Source organism: Penaeus vannamei, chromosome 32 (genome assembly GCF_042767895.1).
Source record: "Penaeus vannamei isolate JL-2024 chromosome 32, ASM4276789v1, whole genome shotgun sequence".
Taxonomy (NCBI): Eukaryota; Metazoa; Arthropoda; class Malacostraca; order Decapoda; family Penaeidae; genus Penaeus; species Penaeus vannamei.
The window spans coordinates 6,341,222-6,361,221 of record NC_091580.1 but is presented as its reverse complement, the minus strand read 5'-3'; the positions used below and the strand labels follow the sequence as shown (position 1 = coordinate 6,361,221).

At 42.4% G+C, this 20,000-nt stretch overlaps 1 protein-coding gene across 4 annotated transcripts in view; it reads left to right on the top strand.

Moving 5' to 3' along the window:
* Positions 1 to 20,000, top strand: part of LOC113813049 (uncharacterized) — a 545,463-nt gene that overhangs the window by 520,222 nt on the left and 5,241 nt on the right. For all 4 annotated transcript variants that reach the window (XM_070144594.1, XM_070144595.1, XM_070144596.1 and 1 more), the window contains 3 exons: positions 12,151 to 12,399; positions 13,408 to 13,543; positions 18,039 to 18,174. In XM_070144594.1, coding sequence (XP_070000695.1) covers positions 12,151 to 12,399; positions 13,408 to 13,543; positions 18,039 to 18,174 — 521 coding nt within the window. The remainder of the gene's footprint in view (positions 1 to 12,150; positions 12,400 to 13,407; positions 13,544 to 18,038; positions 18,175 to 20,000) is intronic.

Here is a 20,000-nt window from a genome sequence, read left to right as displayed (position 1 = left end):
AGCACCCCCTCCCGCCCCTCAGCACCCCCTCCCCCTCAGCACCGCCTCCCCCGTGCGCCAGAGGACACCCCCTTTCCTCCCTTCCCCCTGCCCCTCCTCTTATAATACTCAATCGGTTAATTTCCATACATTTGCTCGTCACCCTCGCCCCTTTGTCGATTCCAATATACATCTTTAATGGGTATGAGACAGCCTTCCCTATAGCAGCCATAGCGTTCCCCATAGCAGCCATAGCGTTCCCTATAGCAGCCATAGCGTTCCCTATAGCAGCCATAGCGTTCCCTATAGCAGCCATAGCGTTCCCCATAGCAGCCATAGCGTTCCCTATAGCAGCCATAGCGTTCCCTATAGCAGCCATAGCGTTCCCTATAGCAGACATAGCGTTCCACATAGCAGCCAGAGCGTTCCCCATATAGCCATAGCGTTCCCCATAGCAGCCATAGCGTTCCCTATAGCAGCCAGAGCGTTCCCCATAGCAGCCATAGCGTTCCCCATAGCAGCCAGAGCGTTCCCCATAGCAGTCATAGCGTTCCCCATAGCAGCCATAGCGTTCCACATAGCAGCCATAGCGTTCCCTATAGCAGCCATAGCGTTCCACATAGCAGCCATAGCGTTCCCCATAGCAGCCATAGCGTTCCCCATAGCAGCCATAGCGTTCCCCATAGCAGCCATAGCGTTCCCCATAGCAGCCATAGCGTTCCCTATAGCAGCCATAGCGTTCCACATAGCAGACATAGCGTTCCTCATAGCAGCCATAGCGTTCCCCATAGCAGCCGTAGCGTTCCTCATAGCAGCCGTAGCGTTCCTCATAGCAGCCATAGCAGGTCCTTTTAGAAGTGCTAAAGACGTAGATCCTCCCCCACATGACAGCTGTTGCGAAATGTAAACATCGTATTTGATCCGACGGGGCGGGGCAGCGCGGCTCAAACCTAGCGTTGATGGTAGTTTAGGGCCACAACCCCAAGGGGAAAGGGGTGAGGGTGAGGGGGGGGGGCGAGGTAGGTGTTGCAGGGCCGCCCCTTTTGGTGAGTATTTTGTAATTTTGCTTTGAGTTGACGGTGTCCCTAGGGAGGGGGATGGTTGAGGGGAAGGCCGAGCATGGAAGGGTCACTGATATACGGTGAGTGAATGGCTGTATCGAATATGAAGTTTATATTAGGCTGATGTGTTAGGGGAAAGGAGAGAGAGAAAGAGAGAAAGAGGGTGGGAGGGAGAGAGAGTGAGGTAAGGAGGGAGGAAGGGATGTATATACATATATATATATATATATATATATATATATATATATATATATATATATATATATAGAGAGAGAGAGAGAGAAAGGAGAGAGAGAGAGAGAAAGGAGTGAGAGAGAGAGAAAGGAGTGAGAGAGAGAGAGAGAGAGAGACAGAGAGACAGAGAGAGAGAGAGAGAGAGAGAGAGAGAGGAGGGGGACGGACGACGGAGAGAAAGAGAGAGAGGAAGAGGGAACATAGGAGGGAATTTGCTCCATATTCCCGTGCCTTTTATCAGAGACACATACGTTTCAAATCCTGACAGCTACCCAATATTTGCGAAAATATCAGCTGCTTCTGCGTTCATTCATTCAAGCAAAGATTAGAAGGCTTGCAATAGGTGGCTAAATGGAACTTGTCCAAATACCAGTGAACTATTTCGAATAATTATCATCCACAACCTTTCAAGGACCAAATAGTTGACATCACCAACCTGTCACCTTGATGTCAATCATTACCAACTTATTAATGACATCTTCGCCTTGACAAATAAGTGAATGACTATGTGATCCATTGAGTAAATAGATTAATTGATAACGGAATAAATGATAATATAAATAGATAAATAACTGCATAGACAAATAGAGAAATAGATGAATAAGTGAATGAATGAATAAAAAGGTAACTGCATGAAATAGACGAACAAACAAACAAAAATTCTAGTTGATTTACCTCTCCTTTTATTCGTGATAACGGAATAAATAGATATATAAACAGATAGATAAGTACATAGATAGATAGACTAATAGATGAATAAATCGAATGAATGAATAAAAAGATAACTGCATGAAATAGACACACAAACAAAAAAACAAAATTCTAGTTGATTTACTTTTCCTTGTTTTCACGTCTTTCTGTGTCTCTCACCTCGTCAGCCATCTCCCTTTGCCCATCAAGATCAATCTATCTACCCGATCTATCTACCACATCATCCATTTGATAACAGCCTAAAACGAGAAACGGGACCCCAACCCCCTCCTCCTCCACCCCCTCCATCTCCACCCCCTCCTCCTCCACCCCCTCCTCCTCCTCCACCACCTCCTCCTCCTCCACCCCCACCTCCTCCTCCACCCCCTCCTCCTCCTCCACCCTCCTCCTCCTCCACCCTCCACCTCCCCCCTCCTCCTCCCACGTCATCCATTCGATAACAGCCGAAAACGAGAAACGTAACCCCACCCCCTTCTCCTCCACCCCCTCCTCCTCCCACGTCATCCATTCGATAACACCCGAAAACGAGAAACGTGACCCCCACCCCCTCCTCCTCCACCCCCTCCTCCTCCACCCCCTACTCCTCCACCCCCTCCCTCCTCCTCCTCCCTCCCCTCCTCCTCCTCCACCCCCTTCTCCTCCTCCACCTCCTCCTCCCTCCACCCCCTCCTCCTCCTCCCACGTCATCCATTCGATAACAGCCGAAAACGAGAAACGTAACCCCCACCCCCTCCTCCTCCACCCTCCTCCTCCACCCCCTCCTCCTCCCACGTCATCCATTCGATAACACCCGAACACGAGAAACGTGACCAGATAAAACAGGAACGGAGGAAAGGTCATTGTTAAAGTTTTAGCTTCGATGAATGAACCGAAATACGCGCCAGGATTGATAGCACTGTGTTGACGTTGTGTGTATCACTGTTATAGATACTAGCGGTCGTGCTGTGTTTATTTTTTTTTTTTTTTTTTTTTCATTCAGATGTCATTATTGTCTTTGTCGTTGTCATTCTCGTCATCTTTATTGTCATTGCTTAGACACAATTATTTCTATCATTATTGCTATTATCATTATTATCTTTCTTGTCACCGCTTGGATTATCATCATATTCATATTCAAATTCTTCATTATTATCATTGTTATTATTATCATTATTACTATCATTATTATCATCATCATTATTATTATCATTATAATTATTATTATTATCATTATTATTATTGATGTTGTTATCATTATTTTTTTATCATCATTATTGTCTTAGTTATTGTTTTCGGTCTTCTTCTTATTGGTATTTTCATTATCATCGTGATCCTTATTATTGTTATTGTTCTTTTTACCATGATAATAATAATATTGATTATGATAATAATAATGAATAATAGTAATGATTATAGTCACAATTATTATTTCCAATATTATGACAATGATATTGATAATAAAAATGATAAGAATAATGATGAGATGATAATGATCGTGATGATAACAATAAAAATAATAATAATGGTAATACGATAGCTATGATTATAATCATTATAAAGATAGTAATGATAATGAGGATAATTATGATAATAAAGGTAATAATCACGATAATATTGATAGCAGTAGTAATAGCAATAATAAAAATCACAGTAATAAGAAGTAATAACAATAATTGTACAAAAAATTATAGTAAGTAATGATAATAATAACAGTAATAACAATAGCAATAACAAGAGTAATGTTACGATTTCTTTTATAAGGAAGAGTAATCTAATAATAGCAGTGATAGGAAGTAAAATAACTATAATGATAACGGTTATAGGAAGTTATAGAGGAGGACGAGTGGGGGGGGGGAGGTTAAGGTAGAGATGCGTGGGTAGCAATAAAATGAGGTTCCCGTATGTAAGCCATGGCCGTAAAAAAAGGAATCGGGACTTTTAAGATACTTTTTGGGGGAGGAAAGAACTCCATCTCGTTTTTTTTTTCCTTTTTTTCTTTTCTTTTCTTCCTTTCTTTCATTTTTTGTTCTCTTTCTCTTTTTTCTATTTTTTTGTTTTTCTTTTTCTTTCTTTCTTTCTTTCATGTTTTTTTTCTCTTTCTCTTTTTTCTATTTTTTTTTCTTTTTCTTTTTTACGTGTTTTTTTATTCTTTTTCACTCTTTTTTCTTCTTTTTTTGATGATTTTTATATTTCTTATGTGTGTCCCTCATGTACTGTTTGATTCTGTAGGCGTGCTCTCAACCCCCTCCCCCCCCAATCTCTTCCTTCCCTTCCATCCTCCTCCTCCTATCCCCCTGCCTCCTCTTCTTCCCTTCCTTCCGTCCTACCCTTCCCTCCTTCCCTCCTTCCTTTCTCCCTTCCTTCCTCCTTCCTCCCTTCCTTCTTATCTCCCACACTCCTTCCCACTCATCCCTCCTCCCATCCCTCCCTCCTCCTCCACCCCCTCCTCCTCCACCCCCTCCTCCTCCACCCCCTCCTCTTCCACCCCTCCTCCTCCACTCCCTCCCTCCTCCACTCCCTCCTCCTTCACTCCCTCCTCCTCCACTCCCTCCTCCTCCACCCCCCTCCTCCCCTTTTCCACCCCCTTCTCCTCTTTCTTCTTCTTCTCCTTCTTCTTTTTCTTCTTCTTCTTCTTCTTCTTCTTCTTCTTCTTCTTCTTCTTCTTCTTCTTCTTCTCCTTCTCCTTCTCCTTCTCCTTCTCCTTCTCCTTCACCACCACCACTACCACCACCACCACCACCACCACCACCACCACCACCACCACCACCACCACCACCACCACCACCACCACCACCACCACCACCACCACCACCCGCTCCTCCTCCTCCACCACCACCCCCTCCTCCTCCTCCTCCTCCTCTAACCTCCCACACCCCTCTTACCTCATTATCAGACCTGTGCTTGGCTCGGCTCCAGAGGGCCAAGCGCGGAGGGGCAGGGGGAAGGGGGTGGAGAGGAGGACGAGGGGACAGGACAGGCTCGAGACTAAGGCAAGGGCCAGGCTAGGGTAAGCTGAAGAAGGGAGGCGGGAGGGTGAGGATACGGCGTCCCAAAACGGAAGACGCTAATCGCCCTGGATGAGGAAAATGACGCGATCGGCCTACCAATAGAGGGCCGCGGCGGTGCCCTCTGTCGGCGGCGCTCGGAACTAATTGCGGTGAGGGGGCCTGGGGGATTAGGGAGAGGGGGGAGGGGGGAGGATGTGGGATAGGGAGGGGGAGGGGGTTTGGATGTGGGATGGGGAGGGGGGAGGGGGCCTGTGGGATTAGGGAGAGGGAGGGGGAGGGGGTTAGGATGTATGATGGGGAGGGGATAGGGGGTTGGGATGTGGGTGGGGAGGGGTTAGGGGTTAGGATGTGGGATTAGGGAGAGGGGGTAGGGGGTTAGGGATGGGGATGGGGAGGGGGTAGGGGGTTAGGATGTGGGGTGGGAGGGGGTTAGGATGTGGGAGGGGGTAGGGGGTTGGGATGTGGGGTGGGGAGGGGGTAGGGGGGTTGGGATGTGGGTGGGGAGGGGGGAGGGGGTTTGGATGTGGGGAGGGGGGAGGGGGTTAGGATGGGGAGGGGGAAGGGTTAGGATGTGGGATGGGGAGGGGTAGGGGGTTAGGATGTGGGAGGATGGGGAGGGGGGAGGGGGTTAGGATGTCGGATGGGGAGGGGGTAGGGGGTTAGGATGTGGGATGGGGCGGGGGGGAGGGGGTTGGTAGGGGAGGAGGGAGGAGGGGGGGATGGAGAAAGGGGACGTTTCGAGGAATGAATTGGGAAGATTGGGGGGAATTGGAGGGACGAATGGGCAGCGGTAGGGGTGAGGGGGTGGGGGAAGGGGGGGAAAGGGGAGGACCAGAGGAATAAAGGTTGAGGGTGGGAGAAGGATTCGGGGGAGGGGGGGAAAGGAACTACTGAGGGAGCGAGGGTGGGGGGGGGTGAGTGGGAGGGAGGGGGCGTGTGGGCGTCGTTGCTATCTCCGTGTGACACCGTGGGCGCTCGTGCTTTTTATGTATGGAGGAAAAAAAAAAATTTAATGACCTGTAAACTTGCCCTTGACGAGATCGTAACGTCCGAGATTTTTTTTTTTAACTTTTTTTTGGCTTTTTATTTTATTTATTTTTTTCTAGAAAATCGAAAACTCGAGTTAATCCTCATTTGCGAAACATTCAAACATGATTTACACATCTTTCCTCCGCATATCATCAGCAAATTATCCAAGCTACCACACGGCTCCCCCCACCCCCTCACCCACCCCCCACCCCCCCATCCAGCAAACTGCCCCGCGAACCCGTGACGTGAATACGCGTCGCCCGGACGAACACTCCCAATCACAAAACAAAACAAAACAAAACAAAAACAAGAAAAAAACAAGAAAAAAACAAAACCAAAAGCCGGGACAAAACAAAACAAAAAGAACAAGAACAAAACAAAACAAAACAAAAACAAAAAAATGCAAAACCCAAAGCCGGGACACTCCCCACCAATTGCACGCGATGCAGGAGGCGAGCGGAGAAGCCATCCAGAAGAGCCTCGCCTCCTTTAGACCCCAGGAAAAGGACGGAGTTTCTGGGCTTCCTTCAGCGTCGGAAGGCTCGGCGAAGACCACTTAGAGCTGCGGGGAATAAAGGACGGTAATCCCGCGACCTGTCGACGCCGCACGCGAGGCTGAGTGCAAGGAGCGTGCGGTGAGGGAGAGAGAGAGGGAGGGAGAGGGAGGGAGAGAGAGAAAGGGGAAGGAGGGAGAGAGAGAGAGAGCCAGAGAGATAGAAAAAGAGTCAGAGAGATAGAGAGAGAGAGAGAGAGAGAGAGAGAGAGTCAGAGAGAGAGAGTGAGAGAGGGAGAGACAGAATGAGAAAGAGAGAGAGAGAGTGATACAGGCTAACAGACAGACAAACAGAGAGAGAGAGAGAGATACAGGCTAACAGACAGACAACCAGAGAGAGAGAGAGAGAGATGCAGGCAAGCAGACAGACAACCAGAGAGAGGGAGAGAGAGAGAGAGGGAGAGGCGAAAGCACGCCATTCCCGTGAGTGCGATCCACGGGCGGGAATCACTACCGCCGATGGAAAACTTTCAGAGGAATTATTGATCCCTGATTCTGGCCTATCCCGCTTCCTTCGAGGAGCTGAAGCTTCATGCACGAGAAAGCGCGAACTTTCTGCACGCGATATCCAGAAGGAATAAAGGGAAGGGAGAGAGAGGGGGATGGGAGGAGGAGAGGGGAAACGGATAGGGGGGGAGGGAAGGCAGGTTGGGAGGGTCTAGAAGGAGAGGAAGGGGAGGGAAGGGCCAAGGGGGTGAGGGGAGGGAAAGGGGATGAAGGGGAGGGCTAGGGAAAGGGGAAGGGAATGGGAGAGGATAATAAAGGGGGAGGGAGGGGGGAAGGGTAGGGGAAGGGCCTAAGGGAAGGGCTCCGTTAGGGTAATAATGTTGAGAGTCGGCGAGGCACGAGAAGGGTGTTCCCCTTACATACACTTTTTATCTTAAATCATTCACACAAATCACCGAGCTTTCCAAATACATATTCAAAATTCCCTAATCATCCATCACCAGAAACAAAGTCAAAACGGTAAAAAATAAATAAAAAATAATAAAAAACAATAAAAAAATCAATAATAATAATAATAATGACGATGATAATAATAATAACAATAATAATAATAATAATAATAATAATAATAATAATGATAATAATAATAATAATAATAATAATAATAATAATAATAATGATAATAATAATAAAATAATAAATAAACACAATCCTCGCGCTATGCAATTATTCCACTGAGACATTTTCCCGGAAATAAATAACAACAAAGTCACCCTCTTCTTGTCCAATTAGTCCACTGAAGTCTAGCAAAAAGACACACCACAACGCCTCATTAAACAGTCACACTAATTCGGCTCAATTAGGCTTTGATGGTCATTACTGTGTCCTCAGAAGATGCGATATGGAAGAGTGAGTCATCGAAATGGCGAAGGATAGGGTAAAGGAGAGAAATTGCAAAGGAGGAAGATAGATAGTGGAAATGGCGAAAGATAGGACGAAATAATGGACATTATGAGGGATAGGCGAGATAATGGATAGTACGAAGGGTAGGATAGATAATGGAAATGGCGAAGGATAGGGTAAAGGAGAGAAATTGCAAAGGAGAAAGATAATGAAAATGGCGAAAGATAGGACGAAATAATGGACATTATGAGGGATAGGCGAGATAATGGATAGTGCGAAGGGTAGGATAGATAATGGAAATGGCGAAGGATAGGGTATAGGAGAGAAATTGCAAAGGAGGAAGATAGATACTGGAAATGGCGAAAGATAGGACGAAATAATGGAAATTATGAGGGATAGGCGAGATAATGGATAGTGCGAAGGGTAGGATAGATAATGGAAATTGCGAAGGATAGGGTAAAGGAGGGAAATTGCAAAGGAGGAAGATAGATAGTGGAAGTGGTAAAAGATAGGACGAAATAATGGAAATTATGAGGAATAGGCGAGATAATGAAGATTACGAAGGATAGGGTAAATAATGGACATTGCGAAGGATAGGCTGGATAACGGAAAGGGGAATAGATAGGTAAAATGATAGAAATTACAAAAAATAGGATAGATAACGGAAATTGTGAAGGATAGGCTAGACAATGAAGACTACGAAGGATATGGTAAATAATGGACATTGCGAAGGATAGGCTGGATAATGGACAGGGAATGGATAGGTAAAATTATAGAAATTACAAAAGATAGGAGAGATAACGGGAATTGCGAAAAGCGAGATAGACGATAGATATTGCAAAAATAGATTAAATGAGAGAAATTACATTTTTGACATTGTACTTGTTATGCAATGACGTTGATGAGAATTCGTGTTAGTTATTAAGAAGATAAGAGTGATTTCTATCTATTGCTCTGGCGAAAGATGTTCTTATTGTTATTGACTGTTCTTGTTCTTGATGTTTGAAAGTGAACATGAATGGTTTTCGAGATTGTGATCTTTGTTAGAATAATTGCGTATTTTTTATCTGTTAATGATGATAAGGAGGATGATAGAGATTAACTGACAAAGAAAGTGACGATAGTATTTGAAACTTGAACATCTTTCAGAAATTAGATTAAAAGAGAGAGAGAGAGAGGGGGGGTGGAGGGGGGGGAGGAAGGGAGGGAGAGAGAAAGAGAGAGAGAGAGGGGGGAGGGGGGGTTGAGAGAGAAATAGAGAGAGAGGGGGGAGGAAAAGAAAGAGAGAGAGGGAAAATGTGATGATGGTGATGCCAGTGCTTAAAAACGGCACTTTTTTCAGAGAGTGATTTTAGATATATTGATAGCGATTGATATTATACTTTTTTCTGTCCAACAGCGATAATGGTAGTACTTGATAACTAAATTTATCTATTTATTCGTTTATTTGTCTATGTTTCTTTGTTTATTTTAATACTGTTTAGGATAGTGCTTTAATACTAACCTCACTTTGCTTCCATTTCTCTCTCTCTCTCTCTCTCTCTCTCTCTCTCTCTCTCTCTCTCTCTCTCTCTCTCTCTCTCTCTCTCTCTCTCTCTCTCTCTCTCTCTCTCTCTCTCTCTCTGTCGTTATCTCTTTCACTTTCCCTCTCCCTCTCTCTCTCTCTCTCTCTCTCTCTCTCTCTCTCTCTCTCTCTCTCTCTCTCTCTATATATATATATATATATATATATATATATATATATATATATATATATATATATATATATATATATATATATATATATATACATATATATATATATATATATATGTATATATATATATATATATGTATGTGTGTGTGTGTGTGTGTGTGTGTGTGTGTGTGTGTGTGTGTGTGTGTGTGTAAATATATATATATATATATATATATATATATATATATATATATATATATATATTTCTATATATATAGATATATAGATATATAGATATATAGATATATAGATATATAGATATATAGATATATATATATATACATATATATATATATATATATATATATATATATATATATTTATATTCTCACACACTCACACACACACACACACTCACTCACACACACACACACACACACACACACACACACACACACACACACACACACACACACACACACACACACACACATACACACACACACACACACACACACACACACACACATAATATATATATATATATATATATATATATATATATATATATATATATATATATATATATACATCTTTAACGGTAACCATGGTAGTAGCCGCGCTTACCATGGAGACCTTACGTGGGGGGCGGGGGGGGGGGAGAAGCGACCTTGAGAAGCTAAAGTAAAAATTCTTCCGTTGGCGAGCGGCCATTGCACTTGGGGGGGGGGGGGAGTATAAAGAAAGAAGGAAATTGAGAAAGGATGAAGAGGCAAGAAATAGGAGGAAGGATGGAGGTAAAGAGCGGGTAAAGGGGTGGAGAGGCATAGGGGATGATGAGGGAGAGGGGAGGAGGGGAAGAGGGGAGGATGGAAGGAAAAAGAATAGAAGAAGGAGGGGAGAGGGAGAGGACGGGGGATGTTAGGAGAAAAAGTGGGGGGAAGAGAAAGCAGGGGGAGATGGAGAAGAGGAGGAGAGCGAGAGTAAAGGGAAGGGGAATGGGAGAGAGAAGCAAATAGAAAGGGGAAAAGAAGGATAGAAAGAAACATGGAAAGAGAGTAGGAGGGAGAGAGGCAGAAAGAAGGAGGTAGAAGAATTGAAAGAGCAAAAGTAAAGAAAGAGAAAGAGAGAGAAAGTAGAAAGTAGAAGGAGAGAGAGAGAGAGAGAAGCTAAAAAGAAGAGGGAAGAGAGAGACGGTAGAAAGAAGAGGGAGAGAGAGAGAGAGAGACGGTAGAAGGAAGTGGGAGAGAGAGAGAGAGAAGGTAGAAAGAAGAGGGAAAGAGAGAAAAGGTAGAAAGAAGAGGGAGAGAGAGAGACGGTAGAAGGAAGAGAGAGAGAGAGAGTGAACAGTCATTGAGAAAAAGCGAAAGAGGAGGAGACATGCAGTGGATGAGAGCGAAAGAGGAGGTGAGAGCAGGAGATAAAACTTTATGATATGGGTTGAAGGATTTATGACTCGTGGGGCATAAAAAGGGCCAAGAGGTTTCTCTATTCAACTTCCTGAGGGAAATAGAAGAGAAAAAAAAAGATTTTGCTAAGATTTTCGCACTTTTCAATCGCCAACTCCGGGACACTTCTCTCTCAATGTACTCTCATTATCCTTCGTGTTCCATCTATTTTCCTTTCTTTCCTATTCCTTCGTTATTCGTACTTTCCCCTTCTTCGAATATCCTACATATTTACATATTTTCTGTTTACATATTTTCCTACATGCTTACACATTCCCCTTCGTGTTTACATATATCCTCCTTCATACTTACGTACTTATTTCCCCACACTTCATCACAAACTTACATACTTACATTTCTCCTACATACATACTACCCCCACAAAGTTATATATCTTCCCACATATTCCGGCAAACATACACATATCTCCCCACATCCATAATCTCCCACAAACCTACATATTTTCCCCACATGCACAATTTCCCACATCCATATTCTGCTTCTTCCTTCCACATTTTCCTGGATCCGTTCTAGACGACTAACGGTCCAACTAAGCGACCATTACATATGCATTTTCTCCTTCGTCTTAACTCTTCACTTTGTCTGTATGAAATTACGTCGACTTTATCACCATGGAAACGACCAGAACGCTTGGCCGATATGCGTTAATCATTTTCTTTTTTTCTTCTTCTTCTTCTTTTTCTTCTTTTTTCCACGAGAATTGAAGATTGTCTAATGGTATTCAGATATTCGTGTATTCGAATATTTGTGGTATTGTGTACTTTGAAGAGATTATTGGAGATCACATTATTTTTGGTGTATTTTATGGATTTGTGTGGTATAGGAATGTCGGAGAATTAATAATATGAGCCATTTGTTTATGCTGTTTATGTACTTGAGGAATATCCATAATTAAGTAATTTTTTCACATATTTCGTATACCTTTATAATTGATAAAGATAACGCCATACCATTCACGTATTGGCATCTTTAAAAAAAATCAAGAATCACAACGATCACTTATTTAATATTTGCTATATTTCCTCCATGCTTTATCACATCATCTAACCCCTTTCTCCTCTTTCTCTCCCCTCCCCCTCCCCCTCCCCCCCTCCCCCAGGCCCGGAGCAAGAGCGGGTCGGTCGACGCTGTTCCCAAGAGCCAAGCAGGCAAGGGCGGCACTGCTCAGAAGATCGGCACGCCCTCGAAAAACAACAACAACAAGCAGGTGACCAAGCCCTCCGCCCAGAAGACGCAGGTCAAGCAGGCGCCCTCCAAGCAGGTCCAGCAGACGAAAGGCGCGGGCGGCAAGAAGGGCAAGAAGGGCCACAAGCATCAGCAGTACGACCTCATCGTCACCATCGACCTGGTCAGTTCTTACGATTTTTTTTTTTTTTTTTTTTTTTTGAGAGAGAGAGAGAGAGGGTGTATGTGAGAGAGAAAGCGAGAGAGAGAGAGAGAGAGAGGATGGGGGAGAGAAAGGAAGAGAGAGAGAGAAAGAGAGTGAGAGAGAGAGCGAGAGGATGGGGGAGAGAAAGGAAGAGAGAGAGAGAAAGAGAGCGAGAGAGAATGAGAGTGGGTGGAGGATAGAAAGGAAGAGAGAGAGAAAAAAGAGCAAGAGAGAGAGAGAAAGAACGAAGAGGAAAAGAAAGAATTAGAGCAGGGTTTCCCAACCATGGGTGTTCGCACTCCCTGGGGGTGTGAGATAGCATTCCAAGGGGAGCGAGAAGTGTCCATCTTGAAGACTAGCACTAAATTTATTTATTACTCATAATCAATGAAAAGGAAGAAAAGAGCCATTGAATTGAAAATTCATTTACATAAACGTTTTAAAGTTAAGTCTTTGATTTTTACATGTAGGTATTTCAAGCAAGCAAGTGATTATTCTTTGTAGGGTTTATTCAAATAATCTGGGACATGTTTTCTTGTCCATATGCTTGATTTTTGTTAACATGTTATTAGAAAATGAAAAAGAATGTTCTCTTTTGTTTATCGAAGTTAGTATAAATTCACCTCCTTTATCCTTAAATAAGTTATAAATCTAAAGGGGGTGCGAAGACACAGTAACATTTTCTTCGGGGTGCGGGGTTAAAAAAGGTTGGGAACACTGAATTAGAGTCTAGAAACACACCCAGATTACAAAGAAAGTAAAGAACACACAGACACCAAATAACAAAAATAAAATGTATATAAATAAACGCAACACACAGCACTCTACATAACCCCACCACCATCACAACCCAAACACGAAATCTCAAGAGCCAGTCCCCCCAACAACAACAACTTTGCCCCGAGACGCCCCACTCCATCACCAAGACACCCTACGTCTCCTTCACCCCGCCCTCCTTTCTCTCCCTCCTCCTTCGGGCTCCTGCAGGTGGAGTACGGGCTGACAGACGACCTCGTGGCTGAGTTCAAAGAAGCCTTCATGCTCTTCGATAAGGATGAGGACGGCATGATCACGACGGCGGAACTCGGGGTCGTTATGCGGTCCCTCGGTCAGCGCCCTTCAGGTCAGTGTCGGTCCTGTGGGGGTCTGAGGATCATTGGTGCATGTTCTGTTATTTCGCTAGGGTGTTGTGAGGATCGTGTTGTTTCTCTAGGTGTCTCTGAGAATGCTGGTATACCTCTAGGTGATCCTGAGAATGGTCTGAGAATGCTGTTATACCTCTAGGTGATCCTGAGAATGGTCTGAGAATGCTGTTATACCTCTAGGTGATCCTGAGAATGCTGTTATACCTCTAGGTGATCCTGAGAATGGTCTGAGAATGTTGTTATACCTCTAGGTGATCCTGAGAATGGTCTGAGAACGCTGTTATACCTCTAGGTGACCCAGAAAATGGTCTGAGAATGCTGTTGTACCTCTAGGTGACCCAGAGAATGGTCTGAGAATGCTTTTATACCTCTTGGTGATCCTGAGAATGGTCTGAGAATGCTGTTGTACCTCTAGGTGACCCAGAGAATGGTCTAAGAATGCTGTTGTACCTCTAGGTGACCCAGAGAATGGTCTAAGAATGCTGTTGTACCTCTAGGTGACCCAGAAAATGGTCTGAGAATGCTGTTGTACCTCTAGGTGATCCTGAGAATGGTCTGAGGATGCTGTTATACCTCTAGGTGATCCTGAGAATGGTCTGACGATGCTGTTATACCTCTAGGTGATCCTGAGAATGCTGTTATACCTCCAGGTGATCCTGGGAATGCTGGTATACCTCTAGGTGGTCCTGAGAATGCTGTTATACCTCTAGGTGATCCTGAGAATGGTCTGAGAATGCTGTTATGCCTCTAGGTGATCCTGTGAATGGTCCGAGAATGCTGTTATACCTCCATGTGATCCTGAGAATGGTCTGAGAATGCTGCTATGCCTCTAGGTGATCCTGAGAATGGTCTGAGAATGTTGTTATACCTCTAGATGATCCTGAGAATGCTGTTATACCTCTAGGTGATCCTGAGAATGGTCTGAGAATGTTGTTATACCTCTAGGTGATCCTGAGAATGGTCTGAGAAGGCTGTTATACCTCTAGGTGATCCTGAGAATGCTGTTATATCTCTAGGTGACCCTGAGAATGCTGTTATACCTCTAGGTGACCCTGAAAATGGTCTGAGAAGGCTGTTATACCTCTAGGTGATCCTGAGAATGCTGTTATATCTCTAGGTGACCCTGGGAATGCTGTTATATCTCTAGGTGATCCTGAGAATGGTCTGAGAATGCTGTTATACCTCTATGAAATCCTGAGAATGGTCTGAGAATGCTGTTATACCTCTAGGTGATCCTCAGAATTTTGCTGTTTGTGTAGATGTCCCTGGGAACACTTAGTTATTTCTCTAGGTGACTGAGGGTATTGTTATTTCTTTAGATATCCCTGTGAACGATTTCTTAAGGATAGTGAATCTTAGGGATATTGATATTTCTGTAAATGTATTTGCGAATGCTCTTTATTTCTTTAGGTATATCTGAGAATATTGTTTTTTTTAGGTTTCCCTGAGAATGGTCTGGGAAAGATCTCTTATTTTTCTAGGTGTTTCTGAGAGTATTGTTGTTGTTGTTTGATAGATGTCTCTGAGAATGCTCTGTAAATTGCTATGTTCTGTCGGTAAATATTTCTAGGAATAGTTAATTCTCTAGATGTCCCTGAGATTATTTTGATTCCTGTAGATGTCTCTAAGGATATATTTTTTAAGTCTCTAAGAATGCTGTGTTATTTTTCTGTCATTGCAAATAATGTTCATTTTCTAAAAGTCCCTCAACATATAGTTATTTATTATGTGTTTCTGAGAATATTTTGTTGTTTTTATGGGTATGCCTGAGAACACAGTTATCTTTAGGTGTTCATGAGTATGTATTATTTAATCTAGTTGTCTCAGAGCATCTTGTTATTTTTCTAAATGTCCCTGAGTATATAGTTATTCTTTAAGTGTTTCTGGGCATGTTTATTTCTCTAGATGACCCAAAGAACATGATTATTCCCCCAAGGTGCCCTTGTGAATGTATTTATTTCTTTGAGAGTATTTTCTTCTTCTCTAGGTCTTAGGTGTCTCAGCATTTTTTTTTTTTTTTTTTTAAGTGTAAATCAAGTATCCACATAAATATTTATATATTTCTGGTGTACTTAAGAATATAGTCATTCTTAAGGTGTCTCTAAGAGTATTGTTTTCTGCTTCAGATCTTAAGAGTCTCAGCATGTATTTTTTCCCAAAGTATTAGTCAAGTATCCTTATAAATATACATATATTGTCTCACTGTGTCCTTAAGAATATAAGTATTCTTAAGGTGTATATGTGAGTGGTTTTCTAGGTGTCTAGGTGTCCCTGGGAATATATTTATTTATTTTATGTCTTTAAAAAAAAAAAAAAAAAAAAAAAAAAATATATATATATATATATATATATATATATATATATATATATATATATATATATATATATATATATATATATATATATATATAGGCGTCCCTCAGAGTCCAGTTATTTCTCAAGAAGTCCATTCGATTATGTTCAAATCTTTAGGTAGCCCTGAGAATATATAAAATAAATGCATTTCTCTAGGTGCCCCTAAGAATGTACTTATTTCTAGGTATCTTTGAATGTATAGTTATACCGTCGTTAAGTATCTTTATGGCAAATGTTATTTCTGTGCTGTATATCTAATAGTTATTTCTCCTGAATAACGTATCTCTCAGTATACTGTTATTTCTCTGCCAAATTTCTCTTACAGTAGTTATTTCTCTAAAATCACGCCATTTAATATTATTTCTCTAAATTGAATATCTTTATAATATAATATCTTAGAAATGTGGGATTACGTTTTCGGCAGCTATACTACGTAGGAACTTCCGTAATGGAGTTTAGGTAGATGGCAGTTCGATGTGTTCGAGCTGTCTACCGAGAACTAGCTAAAAGCACCCTTATATAGGCCACAGCTCATCCCTAATCGAGTGCCGTGCTTGCTGCTGTCGGGCGAGAGCTGGCACCCACGCAGGTAATTGTTCCACACAGTGACAGCGACAGGCGGGCGAATATGCCAGCTATCTGTCATCATATCGCGGCCGAATCTCCCAAAGTCACGGGAGGCATAGAAGGACCAGGCTGCCATGTGGATACTTGTGTGGGTGAGGGTCAACGTAACCCCTCTGCCGCGTCAGGGTGGAAGGGGCGCTGTCAGGGGCATTTCACATTTTAGTCGCTTGTGGTTGATCGCAACATCTGCAATACGTCCATCACGTGTCAGTCAGCGAACGCACAAAACGCTGATCTCGCTCTGCTTTTTGCTGTGAATTTATACCCCGGCGCGCAAGACAATGGCAACGGCTCATAATTATAAACTCGGGTGGCGTTGCTTACGTATTCACGGCATGAAAATGAATTCCGGGAAGCGGGAAATACAGTGAGTTATAAACGGTGCAGGATGCAACGTGCACCGCAGCGGTCGAGAGAGTCCTGGCTCGCGAACGGGAAGTTTCGAGCTGTACGGCGCCGCGCCAGGCCAACAGATCTTTGATAGGTGGGGAGTAGGGAGGGCGGAGCGATGGGAGGGAGTAGGGGAGGGGGAGGATGGGCTAGGAAGGAGGGGTAGGCGTGAGGAGAGGGGGTGGAGAGGGAGGGACGGAAGTAGAGGGAATTAGGAGAGGGGGAAGAGAGAGTGGATAAGGGAAGGGGAGAGAGCGAGGAGAGGAGGAGAGAAAAGAGATGAAGGAGGGGGAGGGGGGGAGCGTAGGGAAATCAGATCACACACCGCGTTGAAATAGACATACTCTTGCAACGCAGCCACCAAAAATTATCGTTCATGCAATAAACTAACGGCGACAGCGGCTCTGTTAGATTATGGCCTCCAATAAGTTCCTCTTAAATTCCCCATTAGTAGCTGTTTACGGCGTTGAAAGACCTTGTTACCCGTTTACAGTGTTGCTTGTTACAGATTAATGGTCTTGTCCGTCAAAGAGAGGGGTAACGTGCCTATTTTCTGTTGACAACTTGAACAGCTGTTTGTATGTTTATGCTATGAATGACCATCTTTGTCATTTATAGCGCTATTCAACGGGTAGTTTACATAATTTAGAGTGTCAGAAATCCTCTACTTTCTTGGTATTTTAGGTTTGGTTGTCTGAGGCATGGCAGTATCGTCAAATAACATTAGTAATAAAAAGATTTTAAACATCTATATAATCTTAATCCTTGTTGCCCGTTCTGAATCTCAGAAGCAGTTTTCAGATTATTCGGATTCTTTTTTTTTTTTTCATAATAAAACTGAGTTTACGATATTTTTTTCATAATGAAACGGAATTTCAGATTTTTTCATAATAAAACTGAACTTAGGATTTTCTCATAACAAAACTGCAACGATTTCTTCTTTTTTTCATAACAAAACAGAAAACTGAACTTTATTTTTTCATAAAAACAGAAAACTGAACTTCAGTTGTTGATGTTTTTGTTGTTGTTGTTGTTGTTTTCATAATAAAACTGGACTTCACATAAAAAAAGCTTGATTTAACCGCAGCCCCATCATTACAGAGACGGAACTGCGCAAGCTGGTGGGCGAGGTGGAGACCTGCGCCGACGGTACCATCGAGTTCAACGAATTCCTGCAGATGATGAGCAAGAAGCTGAAGGACATCGGGAACGGCGACGAACTCAAGGAGGCCTTCAAGTACGTTGGGGACAAATAGATTGTTTTAAAGTTTACCTTATGTGAGATAAGGAAAGGAAGAGAGAGAATAGAAGAAAAAAAGTGAATAAAAGATAGAAAGAGTGATAGAGACGAGAATGTTGAACGTGGGTGGTTGTGCTGGGGGAGGGAGGGAGGGGGGTGTTGGAGGGATGGGTGGGGGGGTGTTTGTGTGTGTTTATGGTGGGTTGTGTTTGTGTTTGTTTGTGTAAGAGGGTGGGGGTGGGTTGTGGGTTTGTTGAAGGGGGTTTGTGTGTGTGTATTTATACATGTATTCTTTATATATATTTATATAAACAATAAGCGATTAAACCTTGTACTCAGTCCCTGCAGTACAGAACTTGCTACGATTTAGTAAGTAGCTTTTGATAAATATGAATCCGTGATTTCTTTGGCTTAAATGATAACGAAAATTTTGATTTAGTTACGATTTTCCTCTTTTCTTCATTCTCCTTTATATTTTTTCATTTATTGAAGTTTTTTTCTTATTTTTTCTTTTTTTGTTTTTATCTATTCTGTCTTTCTGCTACGTTATTCTATTTTTTTCTTCTTCTTTTTCTGATTTTTCTACTTTTACGTTTACTTTTTTGTATTTTATCTTACTTGTTTATTATCTCTCTTTTTATTTGTTCTTATGTCTTTCGTTCCATTTACTTTTCTTATCTTCTCTCTCCTTGTTCCTTTTTATCCTTTCTCCCTTATTTTTTCATTCTTTCTAATTCAATTCAATTTGTTGTCTAACTTTTTACTTAAATAATATTTCTTAAGATGAGGTGCTGTAGATGTGGCTTATCATTGCAATACCCGTGAACGCAACTGAAAATAGACAATGTGATAGATAGTGATAATAATGCTGTTAATAAGGTACATAATAATGATAATAATGCGTTCAGTAAAGAGAGTACGTATTAATAATGGCATAGATAATCATCTTAATAATTACGTGGTAGACAATGACTGCAATAATCTGACAATTAAGGGATAATAGTACTTATGATATCGTGGATAATCATCATGATACTGATATCGTGGTAGACAGAGATGACAACGATACATAGTTGAAAATGTGTCCTCTGCAATACTAAAAATAATGATGGCGATGCGACTGATAAGAATGGTTGTGAAAAGGAACAGTGATAAGTATCCTGTAGTAATTGTGAGAGCAGGTCTGTTTCTCCTCCTCCTCTTTCCTTTTCTTCTTCTTCTCCTTCTCCCTCTCCTTCTCCTTCTTTTCCTTCTTCTTCTCCTTCGCCCTCTCCTTCTCCTTCTTTTCCTTCTTCTTCTCCTTCTCCCTCTCCTTCTTCTTTTCCTTCTCCTCCTCCTCCTCCTACTATTACTACTACTTTTTTTTCTTCTCCCCTTCTTCATTTTTCTTTCTTCTCCTCCTTCTCTTTCTTCTTCTTCTCCTCCTCATCATCATCATCATTTTTCTTCTCCGTATCCTCCCCCCTCCTTCTCCCCTTCTCTTTTTTTTCTTTCTTCTCCTTTTTTTCCTTCTTTTTCTCCTCTTCCTCCTACATCTTCTTCTCTTCCTCTTCCTTCTTCTTCTTCTGCTTTCCCTTCTTTTTTCTTTTTTCTTCTTCTTTTAGTTCTTTCTCCTCCTCTTCTTTCTTCTTCTTCTTATCCTCCTCGTTCCCCTCTTCATCATCATCATACTTTTTTATTCTTTTCCTCCTTTTTTTCTTCTCCTCCTAATCCTCCTCCTCGTCATCATCATCCTTTTTTTCTTTTTCTCCTCCTCCTTATTCTCCTCTTCCTCCTATTTTTACATCTCTTCCTCCTCCTCCTCCTTTTTTTCTTCTTTTTTC